Source organism: Typopeltis vanoorti, chromosome 10 (genome assembly GCF_054136105.1).
Source record: "Typopeltis vanoorti isolate ZY-2024b chromosome 10, IOZ_Tvanoo_1.0, whole genome shotgun sequence".
NCBI classification, from domain to species: Eukaryota; Metazoa; Arthropoda; class Arachnida; order Uropygi; family Thelyphonidae; genus Typopeltis; species Typopeltis vanoorti.
Window position 1 is genome coordinate 88,980,125 of NC_143558.1, and position 20,134 is coordinate 89,000,258.

The 20,134-nt window shown below is 36.4% G+C and overlaps 1 protein-coding gene across 2 annotated transcripts in view; it reads right to left on the reverse strand.

Moving 5' to 3' along the window:
* The window catches only part of LOC150102574 (fasciculation and elongation protein zeta-2-like), a 226,412-nt gene extending 206,533 nt beyond the window's left edge, over positions 1-19,879 (reverse strand). For both annotated transcript variants that reach the window (XM_090398834.1, XM_090398833.1), the window contains exon 1: positions 19,566-19,879. In XM_090398834.1, coding sequence (XP_090254960.1) covers positions 19,566-19,861 — 296 coding nt within the window. In that variant the 5' untranslated portion in view covers positions 19,862-19,879. The remainder of the gene's footprint in view (positions 1-19,565) is intronic.
* Positions 19,880-20,134: the final 255 nt, after the last annotated feature.

Genomic DNA, 20,134 nt, shown 5'->3' on the forward strand with positions numbered 1-20,134 from the left:
ACACTTTCTCCCCCAATAGCTAACTTTTATATGGAAGACTATGAGCAATGTGCTCTAGAGACAGCATGTCTAAAGTCCAAAATTTGGCTCAGATACGTCGACGATATTTTCGCCATTTGGCCCCATGGCTGCGAAGATCTAAATACATACCTTAGCCACCTAAACAAACAACACAAACGAATCCAATTCACCATTGAAATGGAAAAAAACAACTCTCTTCCTTTCCTAGACACACTTGTCACACGTCTTCCCTCTGGCTGTCTCTCCTTCTCAGTTTACCACAAACCTACACACACAGGCCAATACATACACAAAAATTCTTACCACCACCCAACACAAAAACTAGGTGTCATAAGCACCCTTAAACACAGAGCCCTAACTATTTGTTCTAATGAACAGGCTCTAAACCAGGAATACAAGATCATCAACCAAACATTTATCAAAAATGGATACAGTAAAAAAAACTATTCACAAGATCCTCCATAAAGATACCAGTAAGAACAAAAAAGATTTCAAGAATGCTATTGCCATTCCTTATGTTAGAGGCATTTCTGAAAAAAATAGACAGAACACTTCACAAATACAACATTAAAACCACTTTTAAACCCCCAAATAAGTTAAACACCTACTCAATTCTTCTGAAGATCCTCTTCCACACCTAGCCCACCCAGGGGTATACAAAATACAATGCACATGTAACATACCATACATAGGGGAAACAGGGCGAACTATCCCAATCAGACAAGACGAACACAAACGACACATTAAATACCTCCATTTTGGTAAAACCGGCCTTTCTGACCACGGACTTCAAACATACCACAGAATTGATTGGAAAATACCACGTCCTTAAACCACACCAAAGAGTCATGTGAAATGTTCAAACACAACCCAAATCTCAACAAAAATGATGGCCTAACCATTTCAAGAATGGGGAGGCCCCATCTACAACCTGTATAACAACTTAAACTAGCCACTGAAAAATCCTACTACAAGAAGACAACCTAGTGAAGTGTTTGTAACATTCAACAGCAGCTGAAAGAAATCATATTATAACAATCAGAACTATCCAGAAGAATATTAATACATGAGGACTTTAGCAGTTTATTGTAGTTGTATTTTTTTTTTTTATATATTATTTTTTATTATTATTATTTTTTATTTATTTATACATTTTATTTTATTTTTTTTTATCACTAGAGGTCAGGCTAGGAAAAAGGATTAATTAACTATGTAGATTTAGTTTACCGGTATACATGGCATGAGCATGTAGCTTGGTTCCTTATACACTTGTATTCTTCCGATGATGATCTCGATACAGGGGTCAAAACGTCAAGTTTTATTTTATTAGTAATTAATAAATTAATCTGTTCAACATGTGCGTTTTTGTGTCCCTAAATTTACAAATATGGGTGCTGATCACTGTGTAACCTTAAAAGAAAGAAACATTAAAACAGAACGCGTAACATTACATGCATGGAGCGTGTTGTGTTAGTCACTGTTATGAGAGCACATTCTGTAGTTTTGAGTTCTCAGTCTGCCAAAATTAAATTCTGGCAGACTGATTGATCTTATTAAGGTTTTCCACATGTCAGCTATTATCATTCCCTGGTTTCTGTTAAAATTTTCTCCAGAACGGTGGACTACAACAGCTTCTTTGAAATTTCTACAACGGAAATCTTCTTCTAGGTATGGCATGGAGCTGCTATCCCAATCAATGGTATGGTTAGTAATCGCAAAATGATTATCTAGACCTGAGTTGTCTGTTCTGTTGTTATTAACATCTCCTGTATGTTCTTTTTTTCGGATTTCACAGCTTCTCGACATCTGTCCTATATAATTTAGACCACAAGTACATGGGATGTTGTACACTCCAGCGTGTTTGAAAAAAGGATTAATGTCTTTTGGCGATCTTAAAACGTGATGGATAGTCTTGACTGGTTTGAACACAACTCTGATGTTGAAAGGTTTAAAAAGTTTTGCGATCTTCTCGGACACTGTACCTGCATAAGGAATAACTATGGATGAACTGTATTGACTGATGGTAGATTGTTGTTGTTGTGGGGGGGGGGGGGTTCTATGAATAATCTTGTTGATTAGATTCTTTAGATAGCCATTTTTTTATTAATGTCTCTGATATATGAGTAATTTCATCATAGAGTTCTTTTTCTTCTGAGATGATGTTCATAGCTCTATTTTTGAGCATATGTATTATGCTGAGCTTCTGGGAAATATGGAGAGTTGATTTGAAATTAAGGTAGCGTTCAGTGTGTGTTGGTTTATGGTAGACTGTTAGTTTGATATGTCCATCTGCTAGTTTCTTGATTAGGGTATCCAAAAATGGTAGCCGATTCCAGTTCTTTTTCCAGTTCCAAAGTGAATTGTATTTTTTGATGAAAATAATTAATTTTGGTTAAAAGTCCAAAAGAGCTGTTTTTGTGTCCCTCCAAATTATGAAGACATCGTCTACATACCTCCACCACACTAAAGGTTTTGGGTCTAATTTTGAGAGGATGTCTGTTTCTATCTTTTCCATAAACAGATCTGCACAGGGCAGTGATAGGGGACTGCCCATAGTTAAGTCATTTAGTTGCTCATATATATTGTTTCATTCCATTTGAAATAATTAGATTTAAGGTAGTGACGAAAAAGGCGAGCCGTATCTTCAGAGAAGAGATTGTATGGGATACTGATAACTTCTACTGGGATGTTTGTAAATAAAGATACCACGTTCAAGCTAGCGAGAATGTCTGTCTTTAAGATCGAGATGTGTTTAAATTTTTCAATAAAGTGCTTTGAATTCTTAATATAAGTGCCTGATTTTCTGATATGTCCTTTTAGGAGGCTGGAGAGGTGTTTGAACAATAAATGCTGGAGCATTTCTTCCGTCAGCGATCGGGAATAGTGGAACTCCACTTTTGTGGACTTTCAGAACTACATACAATCATGGCATCAATGGGTCGTAGTGACTTTAGATTCCGTTGCAAGTCTGTGGTCAAGACTGTCCATCATGTTTTAAGATCATCAAAAGACAATCCTTTTTTCAAACACGCTGGAGTGTACAACATCCCATGTGCTTGTGGTCTAAACTATATAGGACAGATGTCGAGAAGCCTCAAAATCTGAAAAAAATAACATATAGGAGATGTTAATAACAACAGAACAGACAACTGAGGTCTAGTCCATCATTTTGCGATTACTAACCATACCATTGATTGGGATAGCAGCTCCATGCCTTACCTAGAAGAAGATTTCCATTGCAGAAATTTCAAAGAAGCCGTTGTAGTCCTCCATTCTGGAGAAAATCTTAACAGAAACCAGGGAATGATAACAGCTGACATATGGAAAACCGTAATAAGATCACTCAATCTGCCAGAATTTAATTTCGCTCAAAACTACTGAAAGTGCTCTCATAACAGTGACTAACATAACATGCTCCATGTGTGTAATGTTACACATTCTGGTTTAATATTTAATTTATATGATAGTGTTACTCCATTTTCTCTGTACTAACCACTTGGAGTTTTTTTCCCTTACTGTTATTCGCCCTGAAGAAGCTGGACAGCCCCATTCGCGAAACTTGTTGGTATTAGATGTTTATAAATCATGGTCAATTAAAGATCAATATATGGTTCAGTTTAATTATATGTTTGAATGACCAAATATAGTCTAAACAATGAACAGTCTCCACCTCCCTTTTACATATATGTTCACAAAAAAACATCATACCCTTCTATCTCTATTCCTGTCAGGATGTCATCCTCACCCAAGCATATTTCACTTATTCCAACAATTTTTGGGTGAACAAACTCAATGAATGCAAACATTTTGTTTCCCTTGTTTTTGATACTTCTAGCATTCATATACAAACATAAAAGCTCATTCCTGGATCTATAACAAGTTTCATCGATACCACTTAGTAGATGTAACTTCTCAATACCTTCCATTTATTTTTCTCCTTACAAATCTCAGAAACTTCTTCAAATTTAACTGTTCTCTCTGAGCATCAATCATTCTCGCACTATGTTCCCTTCTCCACCCTGAGTCTCCCTGTTTGTCTTGCACACTTGTTCTCTCATTCTCTACCACTCATGCTACCCACTTTGCCATTCATAAGCAGCCCTTGAATCTGTTCTTCCTTACTGTCCCGCTCTATCATGTTGTTTCTTACTTGCTCAGCTTTATACTCTGCACTCATTTCTCTCCCTTCTAGCAGCAGCAGCAGTCTCTCCCAATAACACATGCCAAAACCATTCAAATGCAGTCCATTAATCTTATACAGTTCAATTCGTCCTTCATACTCATAAACAAGCTTTTTAAAGTTATGGAGTTCCCTACTTTTATGAACTGTTTCTGACTACAGCTGATTTACAATTATGCCATTGAGAAGTGGTTATGTTAATGAAAACAAGCCATTTATTTCATTGATTACTGGACTATTCAGTAATCAGTGATGTGGAGTTTGCACACCATGGTGCTGAACCACACGAAGGAAGACTTCTTGGTTTCGAATCTAGTCAGTGACTAAAAGAAATTTTTAGCGCCTCAATAGCACAATTGGTAGAACTACGGTACATTGCGCTCTTCGACTGGAATAAGCCTAAGTTCTATTCTCGTCGCAATGGGAGGAATCTTTATCTGGACGATTTTCAATCGAAGGCGAGTTAGCCAATCTCATATGGAGGTAGCAGGGTTTTTTCTCCCGGAAACTTGGGTTTTTCATCCCACATACAGACAAATCGGCCCTCCAGAACACACGCAATTTACAGACGTAGAATACCAGTTGTGGTGGTGGAGGTGGAGTAGATGCCGTTGATGAAGATGATTCATAGTAGAGGTTTGGTGTAGTGGTTGAGACAGTTGTAGGTGTCCTCCCGCGATGAGCCTTTGGACTCCTTGGAAGTGTCAGGAATAATAATTATCTACCTTGGGTTTTTAACTTCTTCTGGACATACAAAAATCAGTAAACTGAACTAACCGTGCAGTAAATTTGCTTTTAAAAATAGGATAAATTGTTTGAAGAAAAAAATATATACTGTATTTTTTGCCTTATAGAACACACTTTTTTTGAATCTAAAATTTATCTAAAATATAGGATGCATCCTATAAGCCGAATGCATCTTATAAACTGGTGCATCTCATGGTGTATCTTACACAGATGTGTTTTTAATGTATGTGCAGTTGCAGTGCATCATCGCTTGTCAGTAACCCATGATCAGTTTGAATAGTTGCATGCTCGTTAACAGTCACATTTAAATAGTAATCAATACATAATTATATTAAATTTTTTTTATAACTCATTAATTCTACAAAGCACAGACATAGCTATATGATCGTGTTTAAGCATAGTGTGATTGAGTATGCAAAAAAAGTATGGCAGTAGGGCAGCAGAGCAGCAATTTGGGCCTATGCCTACAGAAAAAATGGTATGAACATGGTGGAAACAAGAGCAACAATTAATAGAAGTAAATTATAAAAAACACAATCTCTATATAAAACTTGGATAATGGATCAAAGAAGTTTGAGTTGCTGCACATCTACAAAAATGATTATTCGACGAGCAAAATTATTGGCAACAGAAAGAAGAAATCACCAATTTTGCATCGATTAAATCATCGCCATCATGGTGTAATCTTTAAAGGTACCCGTGGCATAACTGTAAAATAACAACACAATAACCACAGTAATTGACTTGAATGAAATAAAGGTATGAATATTTACAAATAAAGAAGGTACAAACAAAATTTATAAACTAAAAAGGCACAAACATCATGGTGGTTTAGATTTGTGTAGAGAAATGATTTATGCATGCGTAGGCAAAAAAAAAAATCACAGGAAAATAAACAGATAATACACACATTAAAATTTTTAAAAAAATTAATATTTACATGAAAAATCTGATGCATAATTTGTGCATCTCATACTGCAAAGAATATTTTATTTCCAAAAATTCGACATGAAAAATGTGATGCATCCAGTGAGTCTTATAAAATGAAAAATACAGTAATTTAAAAATATGAAAGACTAATGAATAAAATTTGGGATATAAAATGGAAAAGCAACACATAATTATTGAGATATAAAAGTACTCAATAAAAAGCAGTGGCATAAAATTAACAAGCAAATTCAGAATATGGAAATAGTAAATTAAACATGTTAAAAAAATAACAGATAAAATTCACAATATAACAGAATGTGAAAAGATAAGCACTAAAAAAATGCAAGATTAAATAAAATCAAGATTTGAAAATGCATAAAAACTTAGAATATACTGAAATATAAGTACAGACAGTGATCATAAGAATAATCATGATGTTCACTTGAAAGGGTGAAAAACTTTCAGATATAGGCATCTTCAGAAATGGGGGAGAAAAAAGAAAGAAGTGTTAGTAGCACTCTGTACAGTTTGATTCAATGGGCATGCAGTTCCATTTGGTTGAAAGTGTTGCATTCATTTCTAAATAATAGAGCTGCCAAACTTCTTATCTAAAATGATTATTATTACACAACACCACCAGGAAGTCCAAAGACTCATTGAGGGAGGACACATATCTACAACGAACCGCAACTACAATCATCTATACCAACGGCATCTACCATCCACCACTAGTACTTTCACAGACAATCACAAACATCCATGCCCACAGTGGGATTTGAACCTGCAGACTTTTGGCTGGAGAGCAGATGCACTAACCACTCGGCCAAGCTGGCCGGCATGATATAGGGGAAGTGAACATTAATAGTATTACAATGCCTTGATTGCTACAGATTCGGATATTCATAGCTAAGTTTCATTTTTTTGAAAGTTGAGTATACCTGTTTTTAAAATTTTCAGGAACATGGTCATGTTTGATGGCATATGAAGCAATTTCAGTGGCTGTGGGAATGATTTTTTTTTTAAATTCTTTTATATCTTTTATTTTTACAAAGATTATCAGTAACAGGAACCAGACAGTCATGCAAATGTTTGTACAGATGTGAACCTAAAGATATGATGGTTGATCAAATGTAGACAGATCTGCAGTTTGCGTGACAAAGGAAGCAATAAACAATTACAAGGCTGGAGTATTTCTCGGTCTGCTTTTTTATAGATAAAAGGTGATTTGATAGTTTAAGGAACCTGGCAAAGACTACTTTATAAGTCATCGCTTGAAGATATGTCCATGATCCCATAAGGGAATAAATAACATTTTAGACTATACCTTTGAACAAGATGCAAGTGAGTGTAAAGTAAAGTAAAAAGGTTTATATTTAGCAATGATGCATCATGTGCAGTGGCAACAGCGCATTCAGCGCCAAGCTTCCTCGGCAGTCGACACGTCTTTGACAGTTCTTCTGTTGATTTTGTGTTTAAGAAATAGGTTATTTCTGTATTTATCATGAAATATTTTGTGATATTTTGTGCAACATGGCTCCTACACACTCAATCAAAAAACCTAGTGAAGAATCACAGAAAGAGGCAAGCAATTGATCTTGAAACTAAGTTTCAAGAAAAAAATGTTTTGGAAAAAAATGCCAAGTTATAAAGCAACATGAAGCTGGTAAGCTCATCAGTATGATCGCACATGACTTCGGATGGTCTCATTCTACGGTGACGACCTTATTTTTATCCTTATTTTTCACCGTAAGGCACATCTTACAGTGAAAAATAAGGATAAAATCGTAGAGACTGTGAAAGGATCTGCTTCCATTAAATTGATGATAGTGACAAAGCAATGACAAGATCCTATTGGTGATATGGAAAAGCTATATACTTGCATCATGGATAGAGAACCTGAACCAAAAGCACATACCCCTTAGCACTAGGACCATAACTGCTAAGGCACTAATTCTCTTCAACTAATAAAAGTCTGAGTCTATGAAGAAAGTGCTTGGACGGATTGAAAAAATTATGCCACAAGGCTTGACAAGCTGAGTCGAGCATTAGTTAAAAAAAAAAAAAGTGGTATTCAAAATTAATACTGAATGACAATCTTTTTTGTTTATGGATGTCGGAATCCCATCCACGAAAGGTTTAAACCTATTGTGCATTTAGTACCGTGGGTGAGATAAGGGCACCTCAGGACTCCAATAGCAGGTGGTGGTCTTACATCAAGTAAAAATTTCACAAATATCTGTGCTGACGTGGAATGCAAACCACAGTAGGTTTACATCCTGCAGATTGAGAGCAACCAGTCAGGCACATCATAATTTTGCCTTTTGGATCAAAGTGTTAGCGCTGTAATTACTATATTAGTGATATGAAGCAGCAAGAAGTGGGGTAGTTCTATATTGGGTGTTGCAGTCGACAGGGAGTAATTTGGTAATTTATATTTGTTAATTGGGTGAGCATTCTCCGACAGATTTTTTGGGATGAAAATCTGTCAAAATTGTTGTAATGAAAAAGACAATAACAAGATAGACACAGAAATTATGTACAGTCATCCCTCGACTTACGTCAGTTCAAAGATATGTCCATGATCTCATAAGGGAATAAATAACATTTTCAACCATACTTTCGAACAAGCGAAAGTAAAAAGGTTTCTATTTAGTAACAATGCATCCTGCACAGTGGCAACAAAGCATTTAGCTGCAACCTCCCTCAGCAGTCGGCAATCTGCACGTATCTTCAATAGCTCTGTGTTGATTTTGTTTGAGAAATAGGTTATTTGTGCATTTATCATTAAATATTTTGTGATATTTTGTGCAACATGTCCCCTACACACGCAATCAAAAAACCTAGTGAAGAATCACAGAAAAAGAGGCGATTGGTCTTGAAACGAAGTTGCAAATTATAAAGCAACATGAAGCTGGTAAGCACGTCAACGTGATCGCATATGACTCTGGATGGTCTCATTCTATAGTGACAACCATTTAGAAAAATAAGAATAAAATCTTAGAGGGTGTGAAAGGATATGCTTCCATTAAGGCACTAAGTCTCTTCAACATGTTCAAGGAGAAAGCAGGGCCCGATTACGAATTCAACGCTTCTTCCGGTTGGTTCATGAGATTCATGCAACATTTTGCACTACATGTGAAAATGTATGGTGAATCTACAAGTGCTGATGAGAAGGTTGCCAAGGAGTTTGTGGAGAAATTGGATAAAATTATCACGGAGGAAAATTATTTGCCACAGCAAATATTTAGTATGGATGAGACTCAATGTTTTGAAAAAAAATGCCTTGAACAGACAACTAAAGCTCAGGAAAACCGCCAGCCTAGATGGGCTAGGTGTTGAGTTTTATCTGTCGGTCTGGAATATCATTTGCCTATTCTGGTCTCAATCTTCAACGTCTTCTTATCCACCAGACATGTGCCTGCTGACTTTGTTAGTGGGTACACGATTTTTATCCCTAATAAGGGAAAAGACCTGAATAACATGGGTAGTTGGAGGCCCATTTTGTTGACCAACACGGATTACAAACTATTTGCAAAAGTGGTTTGTAATCGTCTAAAGTTGGGCATTGGGAATGTGCTTACCAGCAGTTAAGTATACGGGATTCCCGGTAGATCGATGGGACTAAACTTATTTCTGATAAGAGATCTTATTCGCCACGTGTCGAACAAGGAACTCCCACTCATGTCAGTCGATTTGGAAAAGCGTTCAATAGTGCAAAGCACAACTTCTTGCACTATATCCTAGAGAAAGTGGGTGTGGCTTCTTGTTTAAGGGAAACAATCAGAAGTATTTATAATAGAATGACAACAACTATCGCGATTAATGGGTTTCTCTCTGAACCCATTCCTGTACACAGAGGGGTTCGGCAAGGCTGCCCCCTCTTTTCTTTCTAGTATTAGAACCTCTTTTACATAAAATTGACGACTCGCATGCAGTGAAAGGAATACCGCTGCACATAGGCTCCAAACAGAGCAAGACTTTTGTATGCTGATGATGTTGTCGTAACCCTTTGGGATTCCGATTCCATTTATATCTTTCTTGGCATACTGCAACAGTTTAGCGTGCTCAGTGGTGTTCTCGCAAATCCAGAAAAAACAAAAATCAAAATTTTTGGAAAATTTGGCCCTGTCAATCTTTCATATGGTATTACAGACCACCCATCGACTTCTTCTGGAACAACAAGAAACACAAAATACAAAGGGCTTTTCTCCATCTCCCCCCCCCCCAAGCAACGAGAGTTTGCCCTGCCGATCCTCAAATATTCCCACTTTACTAACACTGTCCAAACAATACGGAAAGCATTGGCATCAAATCACACATCCTGCAATCTACTTAAGTACTTTATTGGATATTTCCTACCCTGTTTTGGAACTACTGGCCATGCTGGACCATGTACAGAGATAATGCCAGAGTGGTATTACACAGTATGTAAAATGTTAAAAAGATTGATAACAGATGGAGTTCAGGTGCTTGAGCTCAGTCCAAAGCAGCTGTACTTGAAATTTTTTGATCTTTTGGGGTGGGAAACGCCTGATCTGGGCACAAACGAAGCGGTGCTCTTCATGCATATCAAAAACAGCTGGGAACAATCTTTTCACCAGGATTTGGCATGGCGAATCGATTATGACAGACTCCTGGTGAAACCAGTTAAACCACAATATAGTTCCCAACCTTGTGATCCTTTTTGCAAAGTATGCCATGCAAATGAAACTGTAGGACACCTCTTCTACCAGTGCAGGCAATTTGGCAAAGGCTGGCTGAGGTACTTAGGATCCCAGTGCTGACTTTCGCTGAAGAGACACTATTACAGTTACTCACAGCTGACCAAAAACAAAAAAACACCTAATTTTTCTGATTAACGTCACAAAACATCACATATGGAAAATACGCAAAAAACATCTGCTCACGGAGGAAGACCAAATCTATTTGTGAATTAAGAGCTGTTTCTCTGCCTATCTACGTCGGTTCCTGGAGCAGGAAAGGTACCTTCTAGGAGAAGAGCGGTTCCTAAGGAGATGGGTGCAAGTCATTGACTATATGCCAGATAACACAAGGAGGAATTCAAGTGTGTGTGTGTACATCTGTGATGCCACTGTCCTTATAGCCTCTTAAATCCAGATTTTTATTTGTTATATCCTAGTTTAAGTTCTTTTATTCCAATGTAGGGGTTGGCCCGAATAAACCCGGGCCGTGAAGGCCAATTTTGAGGTGGTCCCAAGCCCTTTTCAGGGCAGGATTTCCAGGGCCAGGACCTCCTTTTTGTTCAAGGGATTTTATTGTTCTTTTTGTTTTTCTGTCCTTTTTTTATGTTCTACAGATTTTTATATTCTGTGGATGGGGTTTATAGTACCTTTAATAGTCCATTTTATGTATTTACTCCTGATAGATTATTCTTAGTTTAGTATATTTTTCCTTTTTGGGATTTTTCCTTTAAAAAGTGAAAAGTCAACAAGCCTTTCAGAAGCATCGGGGGGGGGTCAACTGAGGCCTCTTTCGCTCCTCTAACACTATATACCTCTATCTTTTATTTTCCTCTCCTTCCACCTAGTGAATCTCAGCACCCTCAAGGCCAATGACATGCAAATGAAACTGTAGGACACCTCTTCTACCAGTGCAGGCAATTTGGCAAAGGCTGGCTGAGGTACTTAGGATCCCAGTGCTGACTTTCGCTGAAGTGACACTATTACAGTTACTCACAGCTGACCAAAAACAAAAAACACCTAATTTTTCTGATTAACGTCACAAAACATCACATATGGAAAATACGCAAAAAACATCTGCTCACGGAGGAAGACCAAATCTATTTGTGAATTAAGAGCTGTTTCTCTGCCTATCTACGTCGGTTCCTGGAGCAGGAAAGGTACCTTCTAGGAGAAGAGCGGTTCCTAAGGAGATGGGTGCAAGTCACTGACTATATGCCAGATAACACAAGGAGGAATTCAAGTGTGTGTGTGTGTGTACATCTGTGACGCCACTGTCCTTATAGCCTCTTAAATCCAGATTTTTATTTGTTATATCCTAGTTTAAGTTCTTTTATTCCAATGTAGGGGTTGGCCCAAATAAAACCGGGCCGTGAAGGCCAATTTTGAGGTGGTCCCAAGCCCTTTTCAGGGCAGGATCTCCAGGGCCAGGACCTCCTTTTTGTTCAAGGGGTTTTATTGTTCTTTTTGTTTTTCTGTCCTTTTTTTATGTTCTACAGATTTTTATACTCTGTGGATGGGGTTTATAATACCTTTAATAGTCCATTTTATGTATTTACTCCTGATAGATTATTCTTAGTTTAGTATATTTTTCCTTTTTGAGATTTTTCCTTTAAAAAGTGAAAAGTCAACAAGCCTTTCAGAAGCATCGGGGGGGGGTCAACTGAGGCCTCTTTCGCTCCTCTAACACTATATACCTCTATCTTTTATTTTCCTCTCCTTCCACCTAGTGAATCTCAGCACCCTCAAGGCCAATGACGATGAGAGAACTTGAACTCGCAAATTATACCTCAATAAAGGTCAAAACCGGTCTGGGTAGTGACCCTTCCCATAATACATAGCATTATACATGTCTGTAAGGAGATGTGCTTTGTATTATGGGATACTTTAAGAGCTTATGCCATCTTTACCATGAATTGCCCCAGACCCGAAAATACTTTAGGTGCAAACTTAGCTTACTTGCTTGTTTGCTACTTGGGAAAAAAAGGATTAAAACCAAGTTTATAAAATTTCTTGATATCTAACGTATAGAACACCCAAGGTAAAAAACTCTTTCTACATCTTTCTCTCATCCTGAGATTTTTATTTAATAAGGTTTAAGCACCTTGTGGAAACTCTTATAGTAAATAAGAGTTCTCATTACTTCAAACTTGGTATCACCACCTTTCGGTCTGGCTCACACTGACCAGACCTCAATAAAAGTCTAAACTAGTCTGGGTAGTGACCCTTCCCATAATACATAACATTATACATGTCTGTAAGGAGATGTGCTTTGTGTTATGGGATACTTGGGCAAGTTATCAGAGCTTATGCCACCTTCACCATGCGTTGCCTCAGACCTGAAAATACTTCAGAAGCAAACTTAGCTTACTTGCTTACATGGGAAAAAAAAGGATTAAAACCAAGTTTATAAAATTTCTTGGTATCTTTAACATATAGTACACCCAAGGTAAAAAACTTTCTATATATATATATATATATATATATATATATTGTTGAAATTAGGGTTTACTCGGGATGTATACATTTATAAAAATAAATTTAACTGACTAGAACCCGAGAAAGTATAACAAAAATCTTTAATACATCACAACTAGTTTCATCGGTGCTCCGACTTCTTCAGGTGAGAAATACAAAACATAAGATATAAAATAACACGGTAAAAAATGAACTTTCCAGCTTAATAAAAAGCAGAATAGTAACAGTCGTATTTGAATAGTTGACCGCGTGCTACCGTTGGCATGAGTAGAATGTGTGCGACAGCTAATTTTTGAGCGCCAGTACTGGATTACTGCGCTATGGGAATCAGGCAAATTGTAGCTAAGATTATTGTTTAAATGTGAAGGGTCCAGAACTATTTCTTTTGATTCGATAATTCTTCTTTCGAATGCATCCTTGCAAATATATAAATTAGTAGTGCGTTCCCAATCAACTTGATGTGGCTGTTCTTCAAGGTTAGAGTTTGCTGAGAAAAGGACATGACTTGAAAGGGCGCTCGCTTGTGTTCTATTGTAGGAGATGTCACGTCTATGTTCCTCAAGACGAAGTGAAACAGATTTATCTGTCTGGCCAAAATAAGGTCGACCACAGCCGCACAAAACTTTATAAACACCAGGAAAATGCAGATGGTTGTGTTTTGGTTTTGGTCGACTCAGAAAAGAACAAAGTTTTGGCAGCGTAGTATAGTCGGTCTTTATGTTGAATTTTTTCAAAATCTTAGCAAGTTTTGGGGTAAGAGTGCTGATAAAAGGTAACTGTATATGATAGGGTTGGAGTCATCTTCTTGTCGAGGATGTTGGCGTGGTCTCAAACGTTTGGTGATGTTACGAGATGAATATCCATTATTTAAGAAGGTGTTTTTTAGGAAGTTAAGCTCTGTTTGAAGGTCTTCTTCTGTGGAAATGAGACATCTTGCTCGATGGGCGAGGGTGGAGATGATGCCCAGTTTCTGAGGTGGGAAGTGATGAGAATATCCATCTATATGGATATATATATATATATATATATATATATATATATATATATCCATATAGATGGATCTTCTTCTTTGTATAAAAGAGGAGGGGGGGATCAGATTATTGAAATACGGAAAATAAAAAGCAATGCGGTATGCAGATGATTATATTACATTACAAGACAATGCAGATAATCTTCAAAAATCAGTTTATGAATTAAACAAAATAAGCCAACAATAAAATTTAAAAATTTCACAAAAGAAAATAAAAGCCAAGTCATTTAGAGGCCAAGATCATGTTAGATATCAAAAACAGTCAAAGAAATTAAAATAAAACAAGTAACTCAGTGAAATTATCTAAAAGATAAAACATAGATGAAAAAATAAAGAAATTTCAATACTCTGGATTACAGATAGTTGTTGGAAGTCTTTCCACTTGGTTATACTATAAATTAAAGATACCAAGAAATTATACACTTCGTTTAATCCTTTATCCAAGTGTAAGCAAACAAACTTTGCGCCTGATGCATTTTCAGGACTGGGGCAACTCATATATAGAAGCTAACAAATTCACATCACTTGTCTTAGTATCCCATAATGCAAAGCAAATGTCCTTATGGGTATGTATAGTGCTATAAATTATATACAGTATTTAGTTTAATCCTTTATTCAAGTGTAAGCAAACAAAATTTGTGCCTGATGTATCTTTCATTACTATCTTTAATTACTATCCCATAATGCAAAGCACATCTCCTTGCAGGCATGTATAGCTATATCACTACCCAGATCGGTTTTGACCTTTATTGAGGTCTCTTCAGTGGAAGCCAGACCCAATGCAGAACTCATTTCTATAAGCCAGTTGCCAAAAGCTGGCATACGGAAATGAGTTCTGAATTGCTTCAACCTTGGTATCACCTCTGGATCCCACTGAAGAGATCTCAATAAAGATGAAAACCAGTCTGGGTAGTGACCCTTCCCAGAATGCATAGTATTATACATGTCTGCAAGGAGATGTGCTTTGCCTCATGGAATACTAATGAAAGTGACGAGAACTTAGTCCACCTTTGCCACGAGTTGCCCCAGTCCTGAAAATATTTCAGATGCAAACTCTGTTTGCTTACACTTGGATAAAGGATTAAACTAAATATATAATTTATAGTCTAACCAAGTGGGAAAAAAGTTCCAACATCTTTCTCTAATCCAGAATAATTTAATAATAAGGTGTGACACATTTTGGCAACTGGCATATGGAACTATGAGTTCTGCATTGCTTCAACCTTGGTATCAGCTATGGGTCTGGCTCCCACTGAAGAGACCTCAATAAAAGTCGAAATTGGTCTGGGTAGTGACCTTTCCCAGAATGCATAGCATTATACATGTCTGCAAAGAGATGTGCTTTGCATTATGGGATACTAAGGAAAGTTATGAGAACTTAGCCCACCTTTGCCACGAGTTGTCCCAGTCCTGAAGATACTTTTGGTGCAAACTTTGTTTGCTTACACTTGGATCAAGGATTAAACTAAATATATAATTTATAGTCTAACCAAGTGGGAAAAAAACTTCCAACATGTTTAGTGCTATGCATCATGGGAAGAGTCACTACCCATACCGGTTTCAACCTTTATTGAGGTCTCTTCAGCGGGAGCCAGACCCAGAGGTGATACCAAGGTTGAAGCAATGCAGAGGTCATCTTTTCATATACGAGTAACCAAAAGGTGTCACACCTTATTATTAAAACACTCTGGATTAGAGATAGTTGTTGGAAATTTTTCTACTTGGTTATACTATAAATTAAAGATGTCAAGATAAAATTGTATTCTTGATTTAATTGTTTATCCAAGTGTAAGCAAATAAAGTTTGCACATGAAGTAACTTCACAACTGGACAAGGATTAAACCAAGAATCTAATTTCTTGGTATCTTCAATTTATAGTATAACCATGTGGAAAAACTTTCAGCATCTATCTCTAATCCAGAGTATTTTAATAATAAGTTGTGACACCTTTTGGCAACTCGTATATGGAAATATGATTTTTGCATTACCTTAGTATCACCTGGTCTAAGAAACATAAGTTGAGAAGAAGAAAATAACTGTCCCCAGGTAAAAAAGTCCTTTTTAGGACTTCTAGGGTAACGGATGGCAATGCTGTAGCCAATGAAGTTTTAACTGAGGCCAGGTTAATGCCATTACTCAGCCATGACTATAGCTCAATGACACCCCATCCACACAGATTTTCTTCATTCAGATGAAGGGATAAAGAGTCAAGGACTCAGTCCATCTCCCAGTCCTTTTCAGGACTTTAGGATCACCTGGTCTGGCTCCCACTGATGAGACCTCAATAAAGGTCAAAACTGGTCTGGGTAGTGACCCTTCCCATAATGCATAGCACGATACATACCTGTAAGGATATGTTTTGTTTATCCTTTAATTTGCAATTAAAGGATGAACAAAACTGGACCATATAAAAAATGACGACATCAGAAGAGAGCTAGATATTTACAACATAAGTGAAAAGATCAAAAAATTATAGAGAGAAATGGAAAGAGCATCTATTTAGGATGGAAACATATCGGTTACCAAAAGAGGGATAAATATACACCAAAGGAAAAAAGAGAGAGAGACCAGCTGCAAAATGGAAAGACCAGTGAAGCTGGAACAGGCAAATGCCTAATCCTGAAGAGAAGATAAGTATGAAAAGGTTTAACACCTTATTATTAAAATGCTCTGGATGAATGTTGTTAAAAGATTGTTTCTTTTTTTTTTTTCATTTTTCTTTTTCACTTGGATTAAACAAAAATATAATTTCTTGGTATCTTTAATTTAATTTAAAACCAAGTGAAAAAATAGAGTATTTTAATGTATTACACCTTTTTGCTACTTATATATAGGAAATATGATTTCTGCATTACTACAATCTTGGTTATCGGTGGTGGACGTTGGAAGATCGACCGTGAGATGCGGTGATTAATACCCTTGGAGGGTAATGGATGGCAATGCTGTAGCCAATGAAGTTCTGAGGCTCGGCTATTGCTGTTACCCTCCTGCCATGATCAGAGCTTTAATAGCTCAATAACACCTTATCCCTACACTGTCTTCTACAGATAACGGGGAAGTTAAAAATGTTCTTGCTTCACCCCATTAAGCCAGTCCTTATAAGGACTATAAGGACCTTGGTTATCTTTTCTGGGTCTGGCTCCCAGTGATGACATTTAACAATGTTCATCTTTGGGATTGCTTGCTTCTTAGGGAGTAAAGCAGTTCTGCTTGGTAGCAAGTTTTTTTTTTTTTTTTCCCCATCACTGAGTGGAGCCACCACTGAACTTCCTGTCCTGGAGTGATGAGTTCAGTAATGATCCTTTAGTGCAGGGGTCTCAAACTCAAACGCAGCAAAGGGCCAGTCAATTAGATGTATTAGACACGGGCCATATTCAATATTATTCTGTGAACCAAAATATAAACTAAAAAAAAAGAAAGGCTCTAACAGAGGCCCTTTTGTTGCCGGGTCTTTACGACTTATGTAACCAGTTACACCACCATTTAAATTTTAAATTTATAACCATTTTTATTTTTAAATTTTAAAAATATAGCAAGTTTAGAAAATATAAGTTCAATTACATTTCATTCATACTTTATTTATATACATAATTGTGACTTACAAAAATAAAGATTTTTATCTACAAGTCATTTTTTTAATTTGATTTTGATCCTGAAACCTGACATCTTTTCCTCTGTACTAACATATCAATATCTGCTTTTTCGCTTCGTGTTGCAATATGAAGTATTGCATTTAATCTAGAATATTTTATCTGGGAGCAGAACTTTGACTTATTAAGTTTCATAATTGCTCACATACATAGGTGCTTCCAAAGATTGACAACGTTTTTGCACGATAAATTTTATATTTGGGATATTTACTGCTGAGGTATTTATAAAAATTTGGTATGCCAACTTCGTCATATTCATTTTTTAGTTCAGTATTGCACTGGAGTTCAATTACTTCCTTTTGTAATTCTTTGTCAACATTTTCAATATTAATTAAAAAATGGTTACCTGAATAATAATAATTCATTTTAAAACTAGTTGAAATCAGAAAATCGTTTTTCAAATTCAATTTTCAAATCTTCAATTTGAGGAATGTACTTTTCAGCATCATTATTTCAAGAAATCAATTTACGTGTAGGAAAGTAGGATAAATTATTCTTTGCCAACTGGGTTTGCTAAAGATAGAGTTTTGCCAGAAATGACTTAATTGAATCACACATGACATATCAGCTGTTCACGTCCTTGCAGAGCAGTATTCAAAGTGTTTAAGTGGTTTGTTATGCCAACTAAAAAGGCCAAGTCTTTGCACCAATCTTCATCGGTGAGCTGAGGAATCAATTTTCCTTTGGATGAAGTAAACGTCAATTTCTTTTAAGAGTTAAAAAAATCTTTTTAAAACAACGCCACAACTAAGCCACCTAACCTCCGTATAATATAGCAAACTGCTGTATTGTGAATCCAATTCATTCAACAAAGCATTGAATTGTCGATGATTCAAGGCGTGAGAGTGTATCCAGTTTACACTCATGACGTGTTCCATCTTTAGTTTTTTAGCACAAAGTGACTCTGGTGTATTATGCAATGAAACGATTTAAGTTTGTCCTTAAATATAAGTGCTTAAATGCTTCCAGAATTGTGTCTAACATTATGGAGAGACTCAACATTTGGAGTGGCGGGGGAAGTCAGCTTTAAAATAATTTTTTTGGCAAACCAATCTGTAAGCAGCATATTAGACCAATTATACAAGCACAGTAGTTAGTCAGAAAATAATTTTGCTACAACCATTCTTCTAAGTTCCTAGAGAGAGAGTTCAAGTAGTAGTTATGTGTGGGCTACTATGGCATGACTTGTTGAATGGTTGGGTAAAATTCTCCATGTGTCTAGCTTACTATCTCCATTATGAAGGGAAACAGTAGAAGAAGCCACTTGAAAGTTGCATAAGGGTATGGAGAACAGTATCTTTTTTTCTTGGGGTGTGGCAAGAAAGTGGAATGCACAGCTGAGCACATGGTACACTGCATTAACAGTAAATTTGTTTGAGATGAAATTTGATGAGCAGCATATTCATGAAGGTCTGTCTGAGGATAATATTCCATGTCCCTTCCAATTTCTCTTACACAGCAAACATTAAAAGTTAAATTGGGGTGGGGGGGGATAGAAAGGAGTACACCAAATAAAACTAACCGCCCAAAAAACATTCCACCTCTACTATATAAATATACGAGGTCAGCACATTCAATCGAGGTTCATACCTTCTTACAATACTCAGTGCATATAACTTTCAAATCGCAATTTGTATGACGTTAGTTTGGTAAAAGCAGAATTGCTTATACGGTTGTTACTGTTTCATTCATTTATAAAATTAAAAATCTTTGGTAAGAAATGATAAGTAACAAGTTTAGTGAGAAACACCTTCCATGTATGAGGCGAAGAATTAAAAAATAACGCTTTTTAAAGGAAAAGTTGGTTCTGGAAGTTTATTTATACTTACTGACAATCATTCATAATTTCATCTTGGGTTCGAACTTGTACAGGTGCAAGTTTCTCTACACTTTCGTCATAGTTATAGAAACATTGCGTTATTTTTTCATCGAAAGTGTTTACTAAATCTTCAAGTGAGTTCGAAAATGTATCGCTAAATGTATCCACTAGAGAATTTTCATTCGTTTCTGGACTGGAATAAGAATCCCTGAATGGTTTATCGCTATCTCCAGAATTTTGAAAGTCTGTAAAATCAATCCAATCCTCAGTTTGTGCAAGAGGAGCTTGAATTTTAAGTTCAGCCATGTTTAAATGACGTCCTGTGATTCCCCCCTAACTCCTGCAATGCGTGAGCAGTTTATTGACATCGAATAATTTCGTCGCTGCCATATGCACCAACACTACTATATAAAACCAGGTAAAGTACTACAATAATAAAATATATTGAAATTCGAGATCTAGGAAATGTGAAAAAAAAATATCAGAATAAAGCAAGAAGAGTAGCAAAAGAGGGTCTTTTCTGGTAAATTTCCTAAATGAGTGTAACAGCTGGTCTATAGAATACATTTGTTGTTAAAA